The 25,993-nt window shown below is 47.0% G+C and overlaps 1 protein-coding gene across 1 annotated transcript in view; it reads right to left on the bottom strand.

Moving 5' to 3' along the window:
• The window catches only part of BIRC6 (baculoviral IAP repeat containing 6), a 1,973,616-nt gene that overhangs the window by 1,029,026 nt on the left and 918,597 nt on the right, over positions 1-25,993 (bottom strand). Inside the window, exon 34 of the mRNA XM_085609819.1 lies at positions 19,939-20,070. Within this exon, the coding sequence (XP_085465945.1) occupies positions 19,939-20,070 (132 nt within the window). The remainder of the gene's footprint in view (positions 1-19,938; positions 20,071-25,993) is intronic.

Here is a 25,993-nt window from a genome sequence, read left to right as displayed (position 1 = left end):
AAACCACTTTGCTTTCAGAGGTCATTAGACCTCCTCACTAATGGCATTTTGTTTGGTTCCCAAGTAAAAATAGAAAACACACACACAAAGTGACATTATAGTTAAGTATGTAAATATGATCATAGATTACGTTAAAACAAACCCAGAAAGTCAATGAAAAAACGAGAGGTTAGAGTGACAATGCAGTTAGGTGCTGAAATAAGATGAAAACTCTTATTTAAAAACTAAGAAACAATAAAATTCACCAGTTATAGTTTACTAAGCTAACTACAACTTAAGCACCAGCCATGCCCTGCTTAGGACCTTACATATTAAATCACTCATGTCATCAGTGATGACATCTCAAATGAGTTACTGTCTGTACACGTGTGGCTCATACAACGAACATCAGCCCTAGAGGCAAGTGTGGTTGTACATGTTAAAAGTTATATGCTGCATGGTTTAAAAATCACCAACATTTGGGTTGCTACTAGTACTCCATGATAAACAAGGTTAATGCAAAGAGCACCTGATGTGGGTTGCAGATGTATGTTTTAAAGTAGATTTTGGCTAATAACCAAAGAATGTTGCATAACATTTGTAAGAAAGCCCAAAATTTCTGTTGAAAATACATCATCCACCAGTGAATATCTGTTAAATGCCAGAGTTAAAAAGTTGCAATACAGTGCTATCAACAAATTCTATGTAAAGAGGATGTTTATATGGTATGAATGTTTATTTCCAGAACATTTTTGAAGATTTTGAGCCACTGAAGATTTCCAGAATTGTGTACAATGTAGGGGTGCCCCATTTAAAGATACTTTATCTCACATTGGAGTTGTAAGCATGGCTCTGCTACTATGCTCATGTCAGGAATGTGTTAGTGGATTTTAACAAACTATCAAGGTTGTTCATAGTGACTAGCAGAAGGTTTCTTTTCAGTGGCAAATGTATATGTCAATCTCTTGACTTAAAACTGAAGGTCACGTGAAGTTATTAAAAAGGTAATTCCATTAAGAGTGAATAGACTACAAACACTTTTTTTGGCCAGTATTTAAGGTTTCAACCAAGGGTAACCCGATACAATTCTATAGAGGCATTTTGCTAAGTGGGTGAACCCCAGTAAAAGAGGGTAACATCAACCAAATGTGCATGACTTGATAAATGCTGCGTTTCCAGCATGTGGTTAAAGGTCATGCCCATTATCATTTAATTGGTGACAGAAAAGTGGCTGCAGGAGTAGTGTGTTGAATACCCTCAAGTCCGCAAACCAGATAGGACACTGACACAATGATAGGATGATCTCATCAGCGATGTCATCTGTAGGAAGCTGATTTTCTAAGTGATTGTGCCAATAGAAGGGCACACTATGCAAAAAGTACAGACAAACCTCACTGGTTTACAGGGCTTAAATTAATAATCTCAAGTGCTTTATTTGAGGTAGTGTGGTTGAGCAATTTAGGCTTATTAGGGGGGAGTGTTAAGCATTTGTTCTACACGCAGAACCAATAAATAAGACACACAAGGAGAATTCAAGACCAAATTAGGAAAATAACACAGATTTTTAAATAATTATGACACCAAGATCATCGGAATTCGCTAAGTACTTTTGGAGTTATAGATTTGTTGCAGTATTAGAAAAATAAGGTAAAATAATGGCTTTGAGGTATGAGCCTTGAATGCAGTAATGTTATCCTAAGGGATATAAATGCACTGCATACATATATTTGCGAGCGGATCTTGAAAGTGCCTTCTGGGACTTAAGGTGCTAGGGGGTCAAGGTCGAAGAAACCAACAGCAGTTCAGGTTTACCTGCCCTGGTGAGTCTAGGTGCAGAGTCGCTGGTTGCGTTGATAGCCTCAAGCGCTACATTGTAAAGTTAATGGCAAAAGTACCTGTAAAAGAAAGACTGTAAAAGGGGAGGGGGGGGGGGGGGACCTGGTGACACGTCCAGCAGAACCCAAAAGAGGGCTCAGATCTTGAGGGTCTCTGGAACCCAGGGACACAGCTGATTTAAGTGAATCTGGTGCAGAGGTGTTTTGTACGGCGGGTCGCTGCAGATAGAGGCAGTCACTTAGATTGCACGACTTGGAGAAGGAGAGAAAACAGGACAGCAAGGCCACTCTGGATTAAGCACTCGTGGATCCTTAAGTCCCTAGACGGCAGGTCAGTGTCCGGACTGGACACGCAACAAGCCTTGGAAGTTTCAAGGGCTCCTTTGAGGAAAGTATAACGCATGCCAAAAAGTAAATTTACGCCACAAGTTTTAGTTTTTTGACATAAGTAGAACTATAAAATAATTTAAAAACTCCCACACAACCTATATGCTTACTCTATAGGCTTCTAACAGCACTATGGTCTACCCACTCCTAATGAAGGTGGATATAATTTATAATCTCCACTGAAACATGCATTGACCTGGTTGCTGTGCAACCCAGCCAGCAACATAATCAAAGATATCCTATGAAGTGTTCTCTCCGTGACTTTCAACGGTGTATGTCAACTCAGGCTGGGTAGTGTATATATGTGATGTGTGTTTGTTAGTGAGATGTTGTGTGAGGGGTCAGGATGATTGTGTGGTTCAATTAAGGGGATAGACTAAATGTTCCAATATACATGTAATTTTTACAAATGATGATGATTTATTCAAATAAATGTGACATGTATGTCAAAATAGAACAATTGTATATTTGTACTTATGAATGTTTTGTGGATTCACTAATATGTTTTTAATTTGTGTATAATCTGAGAAATATCAAAAACATTTAGATATAAAAATAAGAATAAATTGAATATAATAAAATTATAAAATTCATACTATCAGTTGTCTGAATAGTCTGTATAGTAGAGGGTAGCCCATTGAGCTGTTATAAGCCTATAGAGAAAGCATATAGGTCGGGAGGGAGTTTTTTTCATTATTTTGTGGTTTGTTTTCCCCTTGCTCCCACACCTACAAATTAACTTCAGGGAGTACCTTTTTCATTCTAAACAGAAGTATAACTAGAACTAGAACAATAACTGCTGAATTTCTATGGTTTTGTGCGGGTAAAACGTGAACCTAACTATAAAGTCCTTTTAAACTCTGGGTGAAAAGAAATGAAAATTAGATTTGTACCGCGTGCTAATACCAGAGGGTGTCTAGGTGAGGCGGCTCTGCAGTATTGGCTAACCAGAAGGGGATGATAGATTGGTGCGATCAGACTAGCTGTTGAAAAGCCAGGTTTTTAAAAGCTTGTGGAACACCAAAAGATTGCTTTCCCTCGTTAGTGCCAGAGGGAGTGAGTTCAACAATCTAGAAGTGCCTGCAATGAAACTTCTACCCCTCATGAGGAATTTTTGGCCCTGGGGATTACCAGATTTGAGGAGGCCGTTGAGCGGAGCTGCCTCCCTGGGATATGCCACCTGAAACTGCTCGTAAAGTATACGGGGCCAAGACCACGTAGAGCTTTAGAGGCGATGCAAAGGGCCTTGAATTAAATTAGTCTTTTAACTGGTAGCCAATGCAAAATTGGGAGGGCATGAGCCACTGATTGATGTTTCAGGATGGCAAGCAGCAGACGAGCTGCTGCATTTTGAAGGACCTGCATTTTTTTGAGGAATCGTGATTGTATATTGGTGAACAGCCCACTGCAGTAATCAATTTTTGACAGGATAAGTGCTGCAACCACCGCTTTCTGAAGTTCTAATGGAATAAAAGGTAACATTTTCCTGAGAGTTATAATCGTGAAAAAAACAAGAGGAGATGATCGCATTTATTTGCCCCTCGAAGGACAGCTTGGTGTCAAAGCAAACTCCTACATTTTTTTTTTTTTTTTTTTAAAACTTGTTTTTATTGTATTTATTAGCAGCAGCACAATACAGTAACCAGGCACATAATTTTCCACAATGTAGAGCAACGCAGTAGCCCCTGAATGCGGCAAGATGGCAGAAAACAATTCAACAACGGTACATTTCCTCAACATCCACCATCCCACTCCCCCACCCCCGGGCCCCCCCATCCTAGTCTGTGTCTGAGGCATCATCTTCAGTGTCTGAGGGCGGGTCACAGATGTCACCCCTATAGGAGTTCCACGCTCCCCATACTTTACTCCATTTGCCAGGACAGCCCCGTCTAATAAAGGCCGACTTCTCTGCAAACATGGCTTCGTCCATGTCCGTGCCCCAAGCAGTGAGGCGTGGCAGCTCCCCTGTCCCCCATTTTTGAGCTATGTTGCGTTTAGCTATCATAAATCCTAACGTGGCCCAGCCCTGCGCCAGGCGCGAGAGGTCGTTAGGCTCCCAGATATTCAGCAGGCAGCGTCTGGGTTCCGGCACCAGCGTGACTCCCCCCCGACTGTGACAGCATGTTCATCACCCCCCGCCAATACTCCTGAAGCACAACTCCTACATTTTTGACCTTCGAGCATGGAGTCGGGATTTCTCCCAGTTCCCGTGGCCACCAGCTTGGTTGCCAGAAGGAGGTATTGTGTCCAAAAAGAAGCACCTCAGTTTTTCCTGTGTTTAGCTTCAGGCAGTTTTGGGACTTCCAGTGTCCAACTTCACGCATGCAGTCGTAAAATTTCAATACGGTGTCCGTCGGGTCCCCTGCAAAGGATGCCACGATTTGCGTGTCGGCGGCATATGACACTGTCTTAAAGCTGAAGGACTTTATGAGAGAGCAGAGGGGGGGGTGACATAAAGGTTGAAAAGGGTCAGACTCAGCGAGGAACCCTGAGGCACTCTGCAGGGAAAGATGAACAAAAGGGACCTGTCCCCGATACCCACAGAAAAGAGTCGGCTGATAAGAAGATCATGATCAACCGTATCGAAGGCCGCCGAGAGGTCCAATAGGATCAAGGCGGTCTTTCAGCCTTTGTCCAGGACCTCTCTTATTTCCTCCGACACATTGATCAAAGCCAGCTCAGTGCTGTGTTGACTTCTAAAGCCATATTGAGAGCAATCAAGAAGTTTATTATCATTAATAAACAGGGTTAGTTCTATATTCATAGCCTTCTCCTGGATTTTGGCTGGAAAAGGTAGTTGAGAAATCGGCCTGTATTTGGTTTTTTCAGCAGCGGGAGAATGGATGCCCTTGTCCATTGTATTGGAAAATACCCTTCGAAAAACATACAGTTAAAGATATCTTTAAGGTAATTAGCTGTAACCTCAGGGGCTAAGTGGAGAATTTTCGGGGGGACATGGGTCCCAGGGCGATCCCGATCTTATCTGACTGAGAATCGTCATGACCTGTGCATCTGAAATGGGATTAAACCTATTAAAACTAGGGATAATGACTGCTGGGGTGCCTGAACAGCTTGATCCCTTTATTGTAGTGGTGGTGGGTCCCTCAGTTCGCCCTTCTGCCACCCGATGGGTGGAGAAAAAGGCAATCCAGTTATAGTAGGTGTTAGTAGCGTTGTCCAGGTTCACTGGGAGACCAACTTTGGAGTAGTGCAGGTGGGTCTTGAGAGTTTCTGGGGTGACTTTGCACCAGGGATGTTTCAACGATTTGGGAAGGAAAGGGGTTGCCGGCAGAGCTGCCATTTCTGGGCAAATACTGAACATCACGGCTGAGTGGTCAGACCATGCTAAAGGGATGATAGAGGAGAATTTAAGATAAAGGTTGTCTGAAAAAATGCCACCCAAAGCATGGCCAGCCTTGTGGGTAGGGCTACTCAATAGCTGTAAGAGGCCCGCACTTTCCAGAAGGTCGGTGAAGGCAGCAGCGTCTTTAGATGCTACATTTTCGAGGAAGGTTAAAATCCCCTAAAATGGTGAAATCAGGAAAAAGGACTTTAATATCCAGTAGTTGGCTGCTGGAGTTTAAATGCAAAACTGGCAGAGTGGCTGGTGCTGAGCATGGTATGAGCGTGGACGGAGGCAGATAATGAGGCTTCTCCACATATCAAGCAGCTAAAGCCTTTCCTCCTTATTCGAGGGATGTGAGGGGAGAGAAGAACGCAGGAAGAGTGATGGACTGACCCATGTAGAATGGCGATAACACCTTTGGTTGAAAGGAAGCCCAAGTTCTCAGCACCAAACTGTCAGGGAAAAAATGGTGCAAGGAGGGTGCACAAGTAATAAGAAACATCTCGACGGTGAGAAGTTGTAGAGAGCAGCTGTCCATGGGTTTTAACAGCATGCTGATCAGGTACATGAGGATCACATTAAGGTCCTATTGGGGCATAATAAAGGGCTTCAGTGCTAACATATGCAACAATCCTCTTAAGAACTTCATCACAACAGATGACAAAGAAGTTTGGTTAGGCAAATATAAAAGAGAAGGGAGGGTTGAGATGTAACTTTCAATTGCACCCATCACAAAGCATTGCTGGGACAAAAGTAAACCAAATAGAATGTCAAGTAACTTGACCTGTACTGGATCACAGTGAAATCCCACACCAGGCCACAAACTTCTCCCAAGACTCCCAACAGATGGATTTAGTCAAAAGGCTCCTAGCCACAAGAATTACATCCACTACTTGAGTGGACAAGTCCAACTACTTAACTGTCACCTCTTCGTTTCCACAGATGGAGGTGTAAATTGAGGTGACTTGGGTGCACAGCCTTGTCCTGCTGCCTACACAGGAGGTCTTACTGAAGCGACAGATGGATTGGTTGGAAAATGTCTAGATTCAATTGTTCTGGATACCAATACAGGGCTATCAAAATGAATTGGTCCTAGTCGGTCTTGAACTTCTTCAGAAACCAAGACAGGAGAGGTAAGGGTGGACAGTAGCCATGTGCCCCACTGCTGACAGACCGATTCCCCAGGGAATCTTGTTGACAGGAACTCCAGCACGCATTAATTGCAACATAGTGCTTTCTTGGTGGTAGTAATCAGATCCAGCCAGGGCAAGCACAACTGGGTAATGATGTTGTGAAATGCCTTGGGACAAAGGTGCCATTTGTGGTCAGTCCAATGGTGTTTGTTGTGCTTGTCCAAGAACTCGCAGTGCCCAGATTATTGCAGTACCAACGGGCAATTCTGTTTTCTGCTACAACCTGTACCAGTCTCCCCCTGATGAACAGGCAAAAGCTACAGCTTTTGTCGCACGGGGGACCACATAGCCCTGATTTCCACCGCCCCAATGTTCAGTGGCAGACCTCCCTTTAGGGATAAAAGTCTACACACCCATTGTTTTCTGGCCAGTTTTTATTATACCAAGAGTGAATAATCTATTTTTCACTCTTTGTAAAAATCAAGAAAATGGCATCCAGCAATAGCCAGCAACAAAGAGTGCGCTATGTGATGCCTGGTTCAAGTGAGGGAAGGCACCAGTCACAGATTAACCAGGGCTGGTGAAGCTCCCAGCCCCAATCTCAGTGCCCTGGCATGGCCCAGGGACTCACCATCGGTAACCTGGTGAAGCATTACGGCTAAAGATAGCCACAGGCTCTGGAGGCTTGAGGCCTTCGGTGCCTGTGCCTACAAGCAAATCAGCCAGTCGCCCCACCCTTTCCCAACTCGTCAAAACTTGGGAAAGAGTAAGGTGGAAAAGCAGAAACTAAAACCTCGGATATACAACTGTGCAGGTTTGAGGTTTCAGTCCAAACAAGCAAGTTATTTACCTCTGGTAACACATTATATGGTAAAGACAGGATCTTGCCGCCGATTCCTTACTTTTAAATCGTCGCCCAGGTATAACACTGGATCCGGAATTTTTTTCCACAGCACATCCGCACGTTGGAAGAGGGCACCGCCCGACTCCGTATAGAAATCATCAGGTGATGTGACGTTGACGGAGTCCATATAACCCCCTAGCTGACGCCAGTTCCTTCCGTGACAAACGTGGAGCCACATATAGAATCTGCCTATAGAAACTGATTGATAAAAGGATAGACACCAATGCGTCAAAAAGGGATTGAATATAAATCAGTAGGTGGATATTATAATGAAAACATTTCAGATGAAAGAGGACTCAGTCTCAAACACTGAGTTCTTAGATCAGTATGTGAAGTCTCATAATGAAAGTATAGAGAACAAAGAGGATTCAGCTCACAGCAAGGGAAGGATGGAAGGGACATAAGGAATCGGTGGCTAGATCCTGTCTCTACTAGATAAGGCATTACCGAAGGTAAGTAACTTGTTTATCTGATACAGACATTTAGCCACAGATTCCTTACTTTAGAATCAAATACCAAAGCATAACATCCCCGGAGGAGTGTCTGCGACCAGTAAAAGCCTCAAACTAGAATAAAACCGGTCTAGAACCAGAAAAAAAGACCGGACCTCCATAATAATGAAAGTGAGTCATAACATACTTTACAATTTAAAAACCCAGTGGAAAAACCACAAATAAGTAAAGTCACAAGACATTAAAAAAGCAGGGGAAGAAAATTAATCATGCTAGCATGGCAACTGTGGTTGAGTCCAACCAACAAGATGAACAGAAAACTACTTGCATCCTTTAGGGGATTCGAACCCATGCATGCTCACCGCATAAGCACTGCAGAAAGGACAACAGTAAAAAAGGTCATAAAGACATCGAAGGTATGAGAAGAACGTTACCCATGATAGTAGGGAGAATTTGTCAATTAACTCTATAATATAAAGCATTTATCGCACATATCCAGACTAGAAGTACGAGTTACTTACCTTCGGTAACGATGTATCCGGTAGAGACATTGTCTAGCCGCAGATTCCTTAACTTAGAATAACCCCAGGCGTCAGACTGGATCTGGAATTATTTTGCAGCAGCACCTCTGTGCGCCAGGGGATGGCGCCACATGACCCTGCCCGGACGTCGTCCACGTACGTGACGTCAGCGAGGTCATACAAGTCCCTCCCGGCACGCTGACGTCAGTTTCCTTCGGAGAAACTTTTCCGCGGCACAACGCGGAGCCACCAACAAAAAACTGTGAAAGTATGGGAACAGTGTGCGAGGGTTGAATTTCCATGAATAAAGGAGGATGGTGGAAGACACCATCGTAAAAGACAGAATTAGACACTGCCTACATATAAGTGGAAGCTGTGAGAAAGAGCACCCAAAGGCTAAGCAAAGACCCCTCCCGAGTGCGACCAGGGAAGAACATCTCAACAGACAGAAATAGACTGATAGTGCCATGTAGAACTGTGCCGTCTAGTAATAACTGAACAAAGACAGAACAACAGTCCACTGTAGGAAGGTATGAAAAGGCTGGCCTTTTCCCTATAAGAACGGAGGTTGGAGACAGAGCACAACCGACCCTCAAAGAGGATGACCACGAGGGGACCAGGACCCCGAGTTAGAAGAGAAGATGGAAGGAAGGGAAGTTAACTGGTGAGAAACGAAGGAAGGGAAGTTAACTGGTGAGAAACGAATCTCCTTGTGAATCACGATGCACCATATCACAGGAAAGAAGCCCCTCAGCAGAGGTTAACTGTATATGAAAACACTCAGGGGAGTGCAACAATCCGAACCCCCTTGAGAGATAACCCAATGGCAACTGAAGAGGGCAGTGGAGAACACCACTCGACAAGGTCCTCGCAGAACGGGGAAGCCGGGTGGGCATTAAGGCATCTGCGGCTAGACAACGTCTCTACCAGATAAATCGTTACCAAAGGTAAGTAACTCGTACATCTGACAGAGACATCTAGCCGCAGATTCCTTAACTTAGAATAGATACCACAGCCATACCCCAAAAGAGGGGGGGGGGGTGGTCTGCGACAGAACAACAGAAAGCTCCAAGCATCGAATCCGGCAACAGAGTGACGGATAAAGGGGGGAAAGCTGTGACGGAACAGCCAGACAGCAACCCAAGCAGCTTGAAAGAGCAGAAATAACAGGATAGAAGATATCCTAAAAACGAAAGAATGGCGCCACACCATATCCGTATAAAAATGACAGGTAGAACGGCATGAGCCCTATACCAGAGGGGGCGGGAGGAGAGAGAGAGAGAGAGGGAGAGAGAGAGGGTGGGGGAGAGAGAGAGAGGGAGGGGGAGAGAGAGAGGGAGGGGGAGAGAGAGAGGGAGGGGGAGAGAGAGAGGGAGGGGGAGAGAGAGAGAGGGAGGGGGAGAGAGAGAGAGGGAGGGGGAGAGAGGGAGGGGGAGAGAGGGAGGGGGAGAGAGAGAGGGGGAGAGAGAGAGAGAGAGAGAGAGAGAGAGAGAGAGAGAGAGAGAGAGGGGGAGGGAGAGGGGGAGAGAGAGGGAGAGAGGGAGAGAGGGAGAGAGGGAGAGGGGGAGAGAGGGAGAGAGGGAGAGAGGGAGAGAGGGAGAGAGGGAGAGAGGGAGAGGGAGAGAGGGAGGGAGAGGGAGAGAGGGAGGGAGAGGGAGAGGGAGAGAGAGAGAAGGACCACTCTCTGCTTAATGGCACACGATGAGTACACCGACCCAAGCTCGAAATGAACTTGAAGAGATGCAACCAACCTAACAGACTAGCTATAGAAGGAAGTCGAAGGAGCCGGTGTCAAGAGCCCAAAGGCAAGAGCTAGAACCTGAGCAATGCGTTGCGAATAGCCGGCGGGACAGGAAACATGCCAAGTGCACACACAATCCCAAAAAAGGGTAATTAGCATCAATTCTAAACCCGCCGAAGCAGGCAGAAATATGCAGCAGGCAAACAGCTATAGAGACCTTAAAGTAGCTTACACAAGAAGCATAAGAGTGCCCGACCGGGCAATATGAAGCCAAAGCGAGAAACAAACCACAATAGAGCTGTCCCGCAGGCGTAGCTTTCAACAATAGTATGTGAAAACGTGGAAAAAAGTCATATCCGAAGGAAGTGGCCAAAAAACGCCAAGTTAACGAATGGTGGTAAGAGTCTCAGAATCCGAGACCTTGCAGCCTGAAAGAGGTGGCGACGTAGGAAGAGGAATACCAAGGCAACCGGTATGTATGCAGAATGTATAAACATATAATAATGTAGAGACAGAGCTAGCCAGGCACAAGAACAGGTCCATACCGTATCATACCTAGCACAGTAAGGGCAGGTAGGAGTCGTTGTTGAAGAGGAGACCATGAAACCTCACAAGGAGGTGGATGACCATGGCGCAAGCAGATGGCCCCAGGAAAAAACATAGAACACCTTACAACGGACCACCAGACGATGCCTGGAGTCCACAGGCTCTCCAGGCCCAGGTGAGATAAGCAAAGCTATATAATAGCATACAAGTACCCCACATGGAGTATGCATAACCCAGACAACGAGGAACACCTCTTAGGGCTATAAGCCAAGCCAAAAGAGCACAGTAACGAACTGAACCCATGGACATGAGTTCTGAGCCGTATGACATTACCGAGCAGAGCCACCGGCTCAATACCACAGTCAGAGGACCAGACACAGCAAGCTGTGAACACGAGCACAGCAGGCCAACAGGCAGCTCAAAGCAAAACACATCCAAGGGATGCCAATAAAAGGGTAATCACCCTTGACCACAGAAAAAGAAGACTTAAGGCTCACCGCCCATGTTCAACACAGAGCGCATCTAAAGAATGCAAAATGAAAAAGTACCAGCACAGAAGATAGGCCTAAGAAGACATAATTGGGGGGACGAAAGCCCGCAAGGAGCCGGTGACCCGCCGACTCGGCGTGAGCATCAAACAGCTAAACCCCATCAAAGGGTAAGTCAACCATTCGCTCCCGGATATTTTCAAGGAAGACGCTATCTCACAACCAAGCGTGACGCCTTAAAGCAACAGAGCGCACCATAGCTCGGCCCAAAGAATCCGCAGTAGCTAAGGCTGAGCGGATTGTGAATTCGGCAAGGTCGCAGCCATCCCGGAGGAGGCAAAGGAGATCAACGCTAGCACCTTCAGAGGTGGCAGAAATCTAAGACTCTTCAGAGTCCCACAGGGCAGAGGTAGCCCGAGCCAAAACACACACTGTATTTAAGGGCCGCACTAGTGGATGCAAAGATGTTCCTACACCATGACTCAAGCCATCTGGACCCCCGAGAGGGAGGAAACGTTAGAGGGGGCAGGGAAGGAAAGGCAGTCTGCAACACAAACCCTGCACATCAGGGTGCACAAAATGACAAACAGGATCATGCAGAGCTGGACGGTGGCGGTGCAAAACTTAACGAGCCACCGGGTCACCTGAAGCAGGCCGGACCCAGGTACCCAAAAGGGTATCATAAAGGAAAGCCTCAAAGGGCAGAAGCGGCTCCACATTCCCAGACCCACGGTGAAGGACCTCAAGCAAGGGGTCCACAGACAAGGGGCAGAAGGGGGTTGCATGTTTAAAATGCGGGTGGCCAATGAGACCTCTCTCCAAAAAGCTGCACCAGCCTCGGTAGCCCTCCGCGGAGGGGACAACAACTCATCAGTGGGGGAGGGTTGTAGGCTGACCCTCCCAAGACACTGAGGGTGCGACCAATGCCCCACGTAAGGGAACCCCATTGAAGAATGAGGATTCTGATAGGGGTCCCAGGGAGGCGAAGAGCCTGCCAGATCTGAGAGCTCCTGAGGAGGCTCCACAAATTCCAAGGGGGGCACTGGCAACAATACCTCCGGTGACGCCGGGGGAGAGGGTGGCGCCGAACTCTCTCCAAAGGCCTCTAGAGAAGAGTGCACAACTCTGCATAGACATGGCACCAAATTGACGCGCGTCAGCGCCGACTGTGCTGCATCCGGCGTCGTGTCAGCGCCGAAACTATGACAAGCTCCCCTTCCGAAGAAGAAGAAGGCGCCAGAGCCGGCGAGGTAAGCCTTCGGCGCCGACTCCACCTCATCCATGACAGGCTCTGACTCCGGAGAAAGAAGTGGGGGTGGAGCTGTGGGGGTGGAGCCGAGGAGGCGAGCCTCCGGCGCCGATCCCGGCTCCAGACAGGCGACCGCCTGCCCGGAAGCCCGGGGTGTGCTCAAGGCAGGGCTATGAGCACCGGCAACCACCTGCGGCGCCACAGGGAGCCCAGAGGGGCTATGCGGGGCGGCAGAGGCACCGTGGGTCGTAGATGGGGACCCAGGTGGGCTGCGCCCTAACGACTCCATGTGGACCCTAGAGGGGGACCCAACCGGGCCGCGCCCTAACAACACCACATCTCCGATGTTCCTGGGGGGGCAAAGGCTCAATTGGCGCCGGGGCCGAACCCGCCGGCGAGTCCGTCGGAGAGCCCACAAGAAGCGGAGGCCCTGAGCACGCCCCAGGAACGGGAGAGGACCCAAGGGAGGCCTGCAGAGCCGTGGCATATGCCTCCATCTGGGCCCGAGTCGTCCCCACACCCAGAAAGGGCAGATAGAGGGGGGGCGACTGTCGGGAGCGCATGTTCGGAATGTTCCGGGAACCAGTGCCCATGACAACAGAAGAAGGGGAGGTCAAAGACCTCGGCGACAAGCGCCTCGACTTACCAAGTGGCGAACGGCGTCCCTGAACCCCGGAGGGCGAACAACTGCGGCCCTGGACCCCGGAGGGCGAACGACGGCGGAACCGGACAGTAGAGGGACCTGCCGTTGATGAAGAGGCCAGGGGGCGAGACGACTCTGACCGGGACAGCCGTGCCGAGAGAAGCTTCATACAGCGCTCCCGCCGAGAAATCGGCTTCAGGTGTTGGCAGGCTTCGCAGTCCGTGGAGTCATGGTGCTCGCCCAGACACCACATACAAATAAGATGCGGGTCCATCACGGAAATCTGCCGCGAACAAGAATTACAAGTTTTAAAGCCCGAAGGCATCGCACACTGTTCCTGACGCGAAGCGTCGACAAGGAGGCCTGAAAACAGGCCAGAGTAACCGCTCACTCCGGATCCACGTTGCACGCGGAAAAGAAGGAAACTGACGTCAGCGCGCCAGGAGGGACTTATATGACCTCGCTGACGTCACTTACGTGGATGTCAGGGCGGGGTCGTGTGGCGCGGTCCCCCAGCGCGCAGAGGTGCTGCTGCAAAAAATATTCCGGATCCAGTCTCACGCCTGGGGATATTCTAAGCTAAGGAATCTGCGGCTAGATGTCTATCATATCAGCGTGTTCAATACTTGTGAGATACAGAACAGCAGGTGATGCCACAGAGGAAAATCTCTGTGACATATAGTGGGACAGTCTGGACTGTTCCCATTGGGCGCAGGGTCAAGACTGATTTGCATATGGCTGGGTCCAAACTGGAATGGCATGGTGAGCAAAAAAACGATGTATTTAGGCCCAGATCTCTGTACTGGGGTGAATGTATGACATTGTTCTGCATTCTGTCCATCAATTATTCTTTTTGCATTTGTCACCCAGAGTAGGACGGGTTATGCTCAGACGTGAGTCCCGTGCAAGGTATCCTGGCTGATGAGGGCTGAAAGCCCGAAACCCGTCCTAGGATGCTTATTTCCAGTCCAGGAAGGACCTGGCATGGCAGTTCGGGCTGGACTGTTCCCATTGGGTGCAGGGTCAAGACTGATTTGCATATGGCTGGGTCCAAACTGGAATGGCATGGTGAGCAAAAAAATGATGGATTTAGGCCCAGATCTCTGTACTGGGGTGAATGTATGACATTGTTCTGCATTCTGTCCATCAATTATTCTTTTTGCTCCTTAATACCACAGCATAAGAGGAACTCTCCTCTGTTGCTATACCAGGGGGAGAACGTAAATCTGAAACAGGAGAAGACTGAATACCACTAGTTTCACTAGGTCAGTCAGACAATTTTCCTCCAAGGGAGGCTGGATAGTATTGTCCAAAGGGTATTGATACCCTATATTCTACCCTTCGCCTGCCAAACTGTGCATTCCCGTAGGAAGAGCAGAATCAGGCTGTAAATGGGGCAGGTGGAGGGTTGCCTAAAGCGGATGGCTCCATCGGCCCTGTATCCGACACCGCGTGGCTACATAGGGAAGAGTACTTGGTGCGACGTTGATCTGCGCCATCGATGTCATGGCGGATCCGACTCCGTAAGTGAAGACCCTGAAGGGCAGTGCAGTGGAGCTATCTCAAATTAGATAACGCATTAAGAGGGCCCGATTGTCACTGACGGCAAACCTGCCAGCAAGGATCCAATCGGGGCACCTCTCAACTCCTTGGGGCTAGAGAGCACACCAGAGGGGAATTGAAGCCCAAAGACTTTATGCAGGGAAATGTTATGTTCCCACATTTGGGCCAGAGTATGAAACTGAGTGTAACTGAGTATTACTGTGCGCAAGGGTGTTACCGTGTAAATAACACTTAGTGAGTGAGATAGAGTGAGTAAGGTGGGAATGAGTGAGGCTTGTTGAATAAGGATGAATGAGACCGAGTCAGAACTAGAGTAAACGAGTGAGGCAGCATGAGTGAGTTTGAGTGATATTGGGTGAATCAGAATGAATGGGACTGAGTTAATCAAAGAAAATGACTAAGAATTGACTGTGACCCGAAAGAGGCTGAGTGAATTAGAGTGAGACTGAATGAGTGAGAATGAGTAAAACTGAGGAAAAATTAGTGGGAATGATTAAGACTAAGTGAGAATGATTTAAACTGAGTATACGTGTGATTGAGTCAGTAGGAGTGAGTCACAGAGATGGAGTGAATCATGGTGAGTGCAAGTACAAATAAGAGTAAGTGAGAATAAGTGACACAGTTAAACTGAGTGCACACGAGTGTTAGTGGACCACCTTAAACCCTAAGAGTAGAAGTTAGGCTCGCTCACAGGAATTCATGCACGTAATTATACTCCACTGCTTTTTAATGGTCACCAGCTGTCACAGCTAGGATTTCCCACCCAATCCAGAGATGATGCATCCATCACTAATGTGAGCTCTGGATGGGGCAGCCATGGTGCAATGCCACTGGAAATGGTGGATCCACTGCAAGGCCTACATGTGCCAACGAGCACAACAGACCATGAGGATAGATTAGGCCAGCAGGCTAAAAAGTGTTAGAACTGACCTCACTGAGATGCAGGATTGACTCAAACATAGGGATCATATCCTGAATATAGGGGTGGACAGGCATTGAACGCCACCCTGTAAAGCCTGGCATTCGCTATGAAAACAATCCTCTGCATAGGTGCCAGACTGGACTTCGGTTCACTGATGAAAAACCCAAAGTATGACAGAAAGGAGATTGTCGCTCGGAGGTGGTCTGCAAATGACTGCAGTGAGCCCACCTTGATCAGCCAGTCACAGAGGTGCAGCAGTACATGTATTCCCTACCTGCAAAAGTGGGCCTTCACCACTGCCATTAGTCAAGGGGCATGCAATGAGGCTAAGGTGACCAGTCAGGTCAGTTGCTATGCTACTGATTTGCCCCGCATCATATGTTATTTTACATGGACAGTGGTAATCATACTAGTATCGATATACTAAGTGGGAATCGCCTATGCACATGCATATAATATCTTTATTGGTTCTATTAGCTTACTTTGATTGTTCCCATAAGAATATACATTGAGCTTGTACCTTGCATTAGATGTGTTCAGATGTCTAATCAACTAGACAATATATGGCCCTGATGAAGCGACTACGGCGTTGCGAAACACATGTTGGTCTTGTTCTATTGCTGAAACTAATGAAAAAATGTAAATATTTATATTCAATCAGCTTCCTAGTCTCTAGGAAATCATTCAATATAATTTCCATAACTTTTTTGAAGTACTTACTTCAAACCTCCTTTTCGACCTCAGATAAAGTCTTTTGTGCTTCACAGATTTGTGGGTGCTATGGGAAAGCACCACATAACTTTAGGGTCTAATTTGTCCGTTTGTTAGAGCCTTTACTCTCCTATGTTTGGTCTATAGTCCTGAAAAGGTAAATCAAAGTGGTTTGGAAGCTGCTGGGCTGGGTGAGACGTAGGTGGAAGGTTGCTGCCATTGATGTTGTCTACTATGTCCTCTGAAGCTGCAAACAATCTGGGTTAGCTGCTGAACTGGTTTCAGTGGGGCCACAAGCACAAGACTACAACCTGCGAATAGCCTCTAAATTTCCTGTGCTGTTGAAGCTGGCCAGAGAGTGAAAGCAAACCTCATGATATGGTCATCACATAGCTATCTTAAAACACTCTTGTGACAAGTCGGTCTTTTCTCCAAAGAGGATGGGTCCATCAAAGGGCATGTTCATCAGGATTCATGGATATCCCTGGAAAACACGGTAGCTTGCATCCAGGCATGACACATGATCATGAGAATGGTGTTCATGGCCTGGCCCACAAAGACCACTGTGTCTGGCCAACAAAGAACACTGTGTACGGCCCACAAGACAAGTTTGGCAATGTCCATCTTAAATCGTTTAGGCAAGGTGTTCCTGAATTTGTCAGAGACGGCCAGCAAAAACCTGCTGGTCATTTCCTAGAGGTAATGTGTGCTTCAGCCAAGGACACAAGCTGCATTTAGGAACTGGAGGGACATGCCAGCATAATACCCTTTCGCCAAAAGAGTCTATGCACATTGAGTCCCTATCTGGTAGTTGCAGGAGACTGGCTTATTATGTAGTACACACTTATTCAAGTGGTGAACCTTGCACTAATCCAGATAATCCCTAAGGTGATTTTGGTGGTCTTTGACAACCTTTGACCTCTCTCAAAGTGGTAGCTATAGAGAGCAGCCTTCAGGCTTATGTTAGAGTGTAAAGCAGCTTGTTTTACCAACTTTAATCTTTAGTGTATGTTAAATGAAAAGAAACCACACAGTGTTTATAAAAATAGGTCTTTTTTATTAAACACACTATCACTAACACATTGGTATAGCTACTACCCAGAGATATCAACACAAAACACAAGAATACTTAGAAAGCAATGGGAAAGTAGCACACAACACAGTGGTCTCCAGGAGGAGGCCAAACCATATACTAATAAAGTGGAATGCGAACTGCAAAGGAGAACGGGACTTGGACCAGAAGACCTAGAGGAGCCGGGGACAGAAGGAACCACCCAAGCTAAGTACCCAGGAACCCCATGGAAGCTGTGACCAGAGTGGAAACACAGCTGCGTGCCCAATGGAAGTCAATTGAGAAGTTGCAGTTGAAGGACCCTTCTCAGAGGACCTTGAAAAAACCTTTGGAAGACAAAAGGTTGGAGAGCCACCCCACCCGTGGATGCCCGAGGAACCAGGTTACCTGCAACACAGAAGCTGGGTGCATAGGGGTGAAGGGACATTGGAACCTACCATAGACCGCAATGGCAGACTTCAAAGAAGATGACTCTGGAGAAGTCTGCAAAGAAGTCTGTTGGAATCCAAGAGTGTATTCTGAAGTGAAGAACTTGCAAGCAGAAGAGACGAAGTCTATGGCACTCTGAGGTGACCAAGAGGCACGGAAATACAATGCCCACCAATGTCAGGATGCAGCTGGAAGGGTCAGGCGATGCTGAGGAAGACCAGGAGCCATGCACGGCCTAGGCCGTCCCACCTCAGATGTCAGTGACTAGGTGGTCATGTTCAAAGGGAAAACCACCATGCCATGCCTTGGTAGCCACACCTGGAGTGGAAGCCGAAAAAAGAGCAATGTTGGGAACAGCAGGGTCCCAAGGGGCTCACCAACAGCAGGAGAGTCAGAACAGTCCACGAGCAAACAGGGGAGCCCACTGAAGCAAGAGAAGACCCTCAGGAGGACCCACAGGCTGAAGGCAAAGGAGTCGCAAGAGGACCTCGAGCAGCTAGTCAAATATAAAGGCCCAAAGTGAAGAGGATGCAGTGAGGACACTGATCTTCGAGGAAAGAAGTGCTAAAGGTTCTTGTAGCCAGAAGATCTCTTGAGTGCAGAGTCATCAAGCCTTGGCAACGGCAAGTCTAGGCAGAGCACAAAGGTTTGGTCCCATCAGTTCCGATGAGGGATACTGGCCTCAGAATTGCAGAGATGGTAGATCAGGCCTCAAGAAAGTTGCAGAACCACCATCTGTGTTGCTGAGCCTCTGGAAGTCTGTATGACGACAGGAGCAGCAGACCGGTCAGCTTAGTTGCGATCCCTGCCATACAGGGGAGCAATTCCTTCACTCCAAGGGAGAATTCTTCGGGTGTCCTTGATGCCCACAGGTCTTGCGAAGGACCTGGAGGAGGCATAGACAATGAAGAAGACTTGAAGAACAGTGGGACCTGGAGAAGCAGGAGTCTTCCTTGGGGCAGTCTCAGTCGAAGTCCAACGAAATCCAAGTGTCCAGACAATTGAAGAGCAACGTAGTTTCAGGGTTGAGTCTTGCCCCACGACGAATCGGAGGACCCACCCACAGAGGAGCCTTTACGTACCCTAAAGAAAGGGTTGGAACAACTTGGGCGCCCCTCCCAAAGAAGGGGCGGGACAGAGGGGAGGATACTCCCATGCCCCCAGAGCGGGAACTAAGGGTTCCTGAACTGGTTCAATCTGTAGTATGCAAGGAGGGCACCAAATGTGCCCTTCAAAGCAGTCTGGTGGCACTGGCAAGTGCAGCCACCGCAGCCCAATACACTAAGTCCTGTCTCAGAGGTAGTCACACCTACCTATGACAGCTCTGCCATGTAGGCCCAGGCGGTAAGATTTCCGTCAACAAATGTACTTTAACTTCAGTTATATGTAGCTGCAAGTCAAGTACTTCTGTTGCACCGCACAAAACAATCCCAAGAGAGAGACTTTCCTCCATGTGTGGGCCTAGTTGGGCAGGGCAACTGGTGGCCTTTGGGGAACAAAGACAATACCATAGGAGGTCGGTATCTCTTCAGCGTGAACTCTTTAAAGGCTTCTATCTTCTGTTGGGTCAATGAAAGCCAGAAGAACTTGTGGTGTGCCAAGAACAATCTCGGAATGGACTCATAATAGGAAGAAGCCGGTAGAGTCAGGCCCTTGGAGGGCCAACTCAAGTGTTATGAAATCTGGCATTAGTAAAACAGAGAGGATTTAGAGCATACTGCCAGAAAGACTTCGAAAGGAAGCATCCGTGTCAGTAAGACTTTGAAAGGAAGCATCAAGACTCAGAGTGAAGGTGTAGTGCCTATATGCGGCTTGACTCCATCACAAAGTCTGAGAGCACCAGCTACTGACACACAGGGGCAATTCCTATTGAGAAGCAAGATCAACATTCTAGAAGTGAAGAACCTGAGGTTAATTTTAGTAAATGAGGAGTTAGTCGGCCCGGGAACGCATCTTAAATCTGTACCAAAAGAATGGTTGAATATAATATGAACTCTGAGAGACAGAGATTTCATACCTTTGAAGTTGCCTGCTTCAGTTTTGCTTGCTCTACCAGGAGCTTGTAGGATGATCCTTTGTTGCTCTGAATTTTCTCTTTTTCGATTTGTTCCACCAAAGCTTTCTGCTTTGCCTTTAATAAGTTAAGTTGCTAGGAAAAAAAGTGAGTGTATCAAATTAAATAATTGACTCATGTATTTCCACGCTTATTAAAACCAAAAGAATTATTTACTTAAAATAATGCCCAGCATTTAGTAAAAAATTATTTTAAAAACATAACATTTGTCAGTAATTTCCTAACTCGAGTTCCAACAAATTGATGCTTTTCATTATTTTGAAACTTTTTGAATAAAACAAGGAAACCGGAAAAAATTGGTGTCATTGTGCCACTAACCATAATGACCCACTGAATCATACTCCACCTGTGAATGTCAATTAACCCCGCTTCTGTCACTATGATCAAAAGACAACAAGCTCTAGCAATGCCAATAGGCCTGGCTTATAAGTTAAAGTGCTTGTGTAGTCACACAATACTCATATTTGAACTCATTCACTGTCTCATTCATGCATTTACCCACTTATCAATCAACTCCAATAAATACACACAAGGCTTGACAAACGTGTAAGATAAACTAAAATAATAAAAGCAGAAAAAAGAAACTATTCTACCACCCAAGCATGGTGGACATATGCATGCAATAAAAATACTAAACATTTAAGCGGACAGTCATCTTGCAGTGTTAATACAAACATTTTGCTGTTTTAGCATTGCAACATGACCGTCACTTTTAGAAGTAACGTGTTGGATATCTTGTAACTGTATAGCAAGGACACACCAAGGATAGTACCATTCCAAGATGGTCGCCTGGTTTAGAAGTCACGGCACACTGCAGATGAAATGAGTGGCGAGTGAGTGGTGTGTAAGCATTGTCTATGAATATGCTGTAATGATGTTAAAAAAAAAACACAAAAAGGGATGAAAAGAAAAGGGACCTATAGAAGGGGGAAATCAAAATTAAAGGCCTTTCTCACCAGCCATGACACTGAACCCCAGAGGCTCAGACGGGGCTTAATTTGTGAAAGAGTGCTGGTCCCCGAACTTCTGCTCACAAGTCAGCATCCAGTGCAATTAAACATCAGCATGCTAATTACCAAAGCTGGTAGTCTTTGATTTTCTAGCCCTTTTCTCGCTCTTGCAGGATCCTGCTTTCTCCTTTGGGACAATTTAGCAGTATTTCTTTTCCTCCATCTTTCTGTTCTGTGTTTTTCCCTCTCAGGCATTCGGTAAACATCTGATGCAGAAAAGAAGTGCAAGTGGCCCGCCATCGGCAACCACCAGCTCAAATTTAGCACTGGGCACAGAGCCTCCAGGCACATGATACATGAACCCTTGCTTGCTGCAATGCAACACAGAAGTGGTGTTGTCTGAGAACCTGCCCCAGCCTCCCCTTGATGGATGACAGGAAGGCCTTCTGAGTCACACTTTTGGCCCTCATCTATCAGACTGATCTGGGCACCAGAGTCCTCTGATCACCACTTCTCCCAGTGACACACCAGCTCAGCAGGAAGACGTCCATAACTACCGTCAGTTTCAGGTGGGAATGGAGAGTGGCCTGTAGCTGGACCAACTGCGTTCGAGCAGCCACTTCGAGATCTGTCAGATTTTCTTGATGCAGGGCCCACTGGAACTTTGAATTCCATTATAGAGCCTGCATGTTCTACATGGTGTGGCTGGCAAGGAATACTCGGGAGGCTTTACGAGGCCAGGAAGCCTCAGAGCTGTTATTACCAAGATACAGGATCAAGGCTGAAAAATAGGGATCATAGCCTAAATGCCCTGGAATAGTTCTGGGGGAGAAAGCCATGAACTGCACTGTGTTCAGGACAGCTCCAATGACAACAAACATCTGAGAAGGAGTCAGGTGCAACTTTAGCTTATTGATAGTAAACCCCAACAATATCAGGAGGTTCGGCAGCATCTTGAGGTGGTCTACAAATGATTTCTGGCTTGCCACAGTCAGCAGCCAGTCATCATGGGAGGGAAAAACTGGTATTCCAGACCTACAAAGGTGAACAACGACCATCACCTTCGCTTTAGTGAACACCTGAGGGGCACTGGTGAGGCCAAAGGGGAGCACTTTAAATTAAAAATGTTCCTGGCCTACCTTGAACCGCAGATAACACAATGTTAAAGGCATCATCTGTGTAGTGAGTTGGGAGAAAGCTATGCTTATCAACACCATAATCATCTACATCCTTGGTTGTCTATTGATCAGAGCCAAAAGGATAATGGAGCCTATGATGGGGTGTACGCCCTGGTAGAGGCACTTGGTCGCAGTCCGAGTGCATGAAGATATGTTGCACTTTTGTAATCTCATAGCACAACATAGATCAAGATCAAGGTGAAGCCAGTTTGGTGTCTGTCATCGATATCATTACCAGATCCTCTTCCAGTACCAGTGGCGTTGACCTAGAATGGACCGACATAGGTCCTGGAGATGGGGTGGGAGCCTGTACCCCAGTCAGTGCACGGAACAACGTGGGTCCAAAGAGTCAGAAGGTGGGGGGCAGTAGAGAGCCCGCTGCAAAATGGTCGCGCACTAGCGCTGCTCTGACGGCCGTAGTAGCGATTTGTCTCAATATCAGCGGAAATATCATTTATTGCAGCATCCAAGCTACAGATTCCGAAATCGGAACCGAAGCGGAACAAGTTGATACCAGGATGCCCACCTAAAATGCTTTCGCTGCTCGACAAAATCCGCGAGGATACCGATCCATGTGACTGGCCGAACAAATGGCGGCATTCACTGAATAGGTTCGGAGAAAAAGCGTAATGGAAGCACATAGCGTCTGCGATTGTATGTAAGGACACTCCCTGAACATTTTATTGACAATTGTTAGCCTTGCGATATGGTCGTATGTAGCATTAATGCGGCTTCGAATATTTAATTCACGAAAAGCGGAACATACCCCCCCTCAACTAAAACAGTGGTGCGAGGAGTAGATAAGGAATATGGTAAGCAGACTGTGACCCACAACCGCTGCAAAACAGCACGCATTACGGACCCATCAGGCGTGCCCAAAAAGCCTCACAGCTGGGCTGCGATTCTGGCGGAAGATATTAAGATGGAGTGGAAGTGTAGGGAAAATGTGTCATATTGAGCCCTTGAAGGGTAATGTACAGGTGGAGGTTTTACGACGCAACGGGATATGTAGCTAACACCCAGCAAAATGTGTGATTCACAGTTGCATTCTTTGTCCTCTATGTTTGTCCCACGTCCGGACATGATGCTATGAGGGAATATACTGATCGTACTGGTTTGTCTGTTTGTTGTTGGTATATTGTATTGTATGTAATTGAAAATGTCAATAAAAAAAAAAAAGCCTCACAGCTACCTGCATACCGGCTTGCCTGCTCTGAGTAATAGTGATGGTACTCCCTAGCTGTTCCGCGACTAGAGCAGAGCCGTGCAAGCGGCTCGCCCGCCACTTCATGAATGCCTACCTACTAAGACTGTGAAGGCGAATGTCACCCACGCACGTAACCAGCCAACCTTGACCTTTCGATCCGCCAGAGGTGCTGGGTGAATTGGTGGTGATCTATATATATCATCGTTCATTGGGAAATTAAACAACACAGACTGTACTTGCATTGAGCCTCAGCACTGCCTATGTACCAAGCGCTAAAATAGACACTACGATTGTATCATCACACAATCAGAGAACCTACCGGCACCGCATCTCCAGCGTGACACACGCTCATTGTACGTCCCCTCCCTCGCAAAAAGTCTCACCAATCTGCATCCCCTTGCTCATTCAGGTACTTATTTACTGGTTGCCTATCTGCGAGGTTAATGAACCGTGCTGTGCTGCACTGAGACACGTGAAAGCCTCGAGGTCAGAACACTGCGCTCTGCCATACGCACCCTCCACCTTGCTGTTTTTGGGAACACTAGTGATCGCAGGCATGCAGTGAATACTTGAATATGGGAAAAGCTGACCAGCAGCAAACTAAGTTGTCATTCGTGCCCGACGAACATCACAACTCCCAGGTGCCACGGCCAACACGGATCCAGAAACGGACTCCGGTTCGGATGCCAAGATGGAGGCTGCCCTTAACGCCATCCACCACAGTCTGCAGGCCATTGATGGTAAAATAGACGCAATTACTATCTGGATGGACTACATATCCGCTCGGATAGACGCACATGGTGAGCGATTAGAAGAAGCCGAACAGCGGATATCGGTGGTTGAAGATGAGACCCATGCAACTAGCTCTAAATGCGATGACACGGCAAACTCCTAGAGATTATAAAAGCAAAGAATGAAGATCTCGAATCAAGATCACGCTGCAACAACCTACTCATCGCAGGCGTACCAGAAAACACCAACACTGGTAAACTTGAAGATTATGTGGAACAAATGCTAAAAGACCTGTTTGGGACAGAACAATTTTCACCATTGCTCATTGTAGAAAGAGCGCACAGATCTCTTGCGCGAAGCCCCCACTGGGAGCTCCCCCACGGCCTATATTCGCACGGATTCTGAACTACCGCGACCGTGATACAGCGCTGCGGTTGGCCCGAGATAAACATCCTCTGGAATACAACGGCTGTGAGGTAGCCTTCTACCCGAACTTCACCCTATCTGTCCAGCTTGCTCGCAAGGGGTTTGGCCCAGTGAAGAAGAAGCTCCGTGACATGAGAATTCCCTATGCCATGCTATATCCTGCCAGACATCACGTCACTCACGCGGGCAAAACTCGCATCCTGTCGACACCCCATGCAGCACAGGAATTCTTAATCATGCCAGGCAACAGAATGCATGTGAAAATCTTTCCACTGTACAACCGGATTCGGATTAACACTACGATACAATGGATGTCCAGGAACATCTAACTGCTATTCTGAACGCCTGAGGTTGGTGCCCTGCTTGAACATTGAAATAGGGTAAGGAACTATGCTCATTATAAAAAGGCTGCGGATTTATATCCTTCCCTGATTGGACTATAGAGCTGATGCAGGTACTGAGAAAGCTATGGCCATCTAACATGCCGTTCCATTTGTAAACTTATTTTTTTATATATGATTTGTACCAAAGATGTCCAATATGATATTGCTAACTAATGACTTTCTTTGTACAACAATCCAGTTGCTGCAATTCTGAAAACGTTTGTCGCTCCGGCCCCATCTGCATGCGAATGGAATACCGAGCACCTAGCTGCCCCCTAACGGGTAAACCTCATTGCAATTCTGTTGCCGTTTACACTTCAATTTCGGGTTTGTCTTTGGCATGGTTGGGATGCTAAAGTGGGCGGGGGGAAAGTTGGGTTTTATGTTATGTTTATCCAGGCAACCACTAAGAGTTCAACACACAACACATGCAAGATATTGCACATCGTAATCAATTCTACAGCCATAATAGCAGTAGCTTCTGAAGGTAGACTAGGTACTCGTATACAATGCACCCAAAACCGAAAAGATTCTCCTGATGCAGAGGACGGTAAACACCACACCACTGAAACTAGTCACATGGAATGTGCGGGGACTTAACCCCCGCAAGATCAGGCAGGTCCTTGCATATTTAGATAGGCACCAAATAAGCATTGCTTTGTTGCAAGAAACACAACTTCCACAAAAAAATAAAGCAGATGTACTAGGGAAAAGATGGGCTGAGCTAGTGGCAGCTTCCTCCTACTCCACATACGCCAGGGGTGTTATCACGTTGATACGCACGCAAAGGGACCAATTTTGTACACGAACAAACGCTAAATGACAATGGCCGCTATGTCATATTTATAGGCATCCTACGCGGTTCCAAGGTGGGAATCATCAACACGTATGGCTCCAATATTGATGACCCTGCCTTCTTCACTAACTTATGGAACACACTTAGAGCTCTTCCACATATGGAATTGATTTGGGGAGGGGAGTGGGGGTGGAGACTTCAATGTTACACTTAATGACACATATGATCGATCTCCTACAACCACTGAACACCATTACTGTGCTGCTTCCGTTATTCTCAATCATATGATGGAATTCTACATGCAAGATATCTGGCGAATGCGCAAC

The sequence above is a fragment of the Triturus cristatus genome, chromosome 6 (genome assembly GCF_964204655.1).
Source record: "Triturus cristatus chromosome 6, aTriCri1.1, whole genome shotgun sequence".
In the NCBI taxonomy this organism is placed as follows: Eukaryota; Metazoa; Chordata; class Amphibia; order Caudata; family Salamandridae; genus Triturus; species Triturus cristatus.
This window is presented reverse-complemented; position numbering and strand designations above follow the sequence as displayed.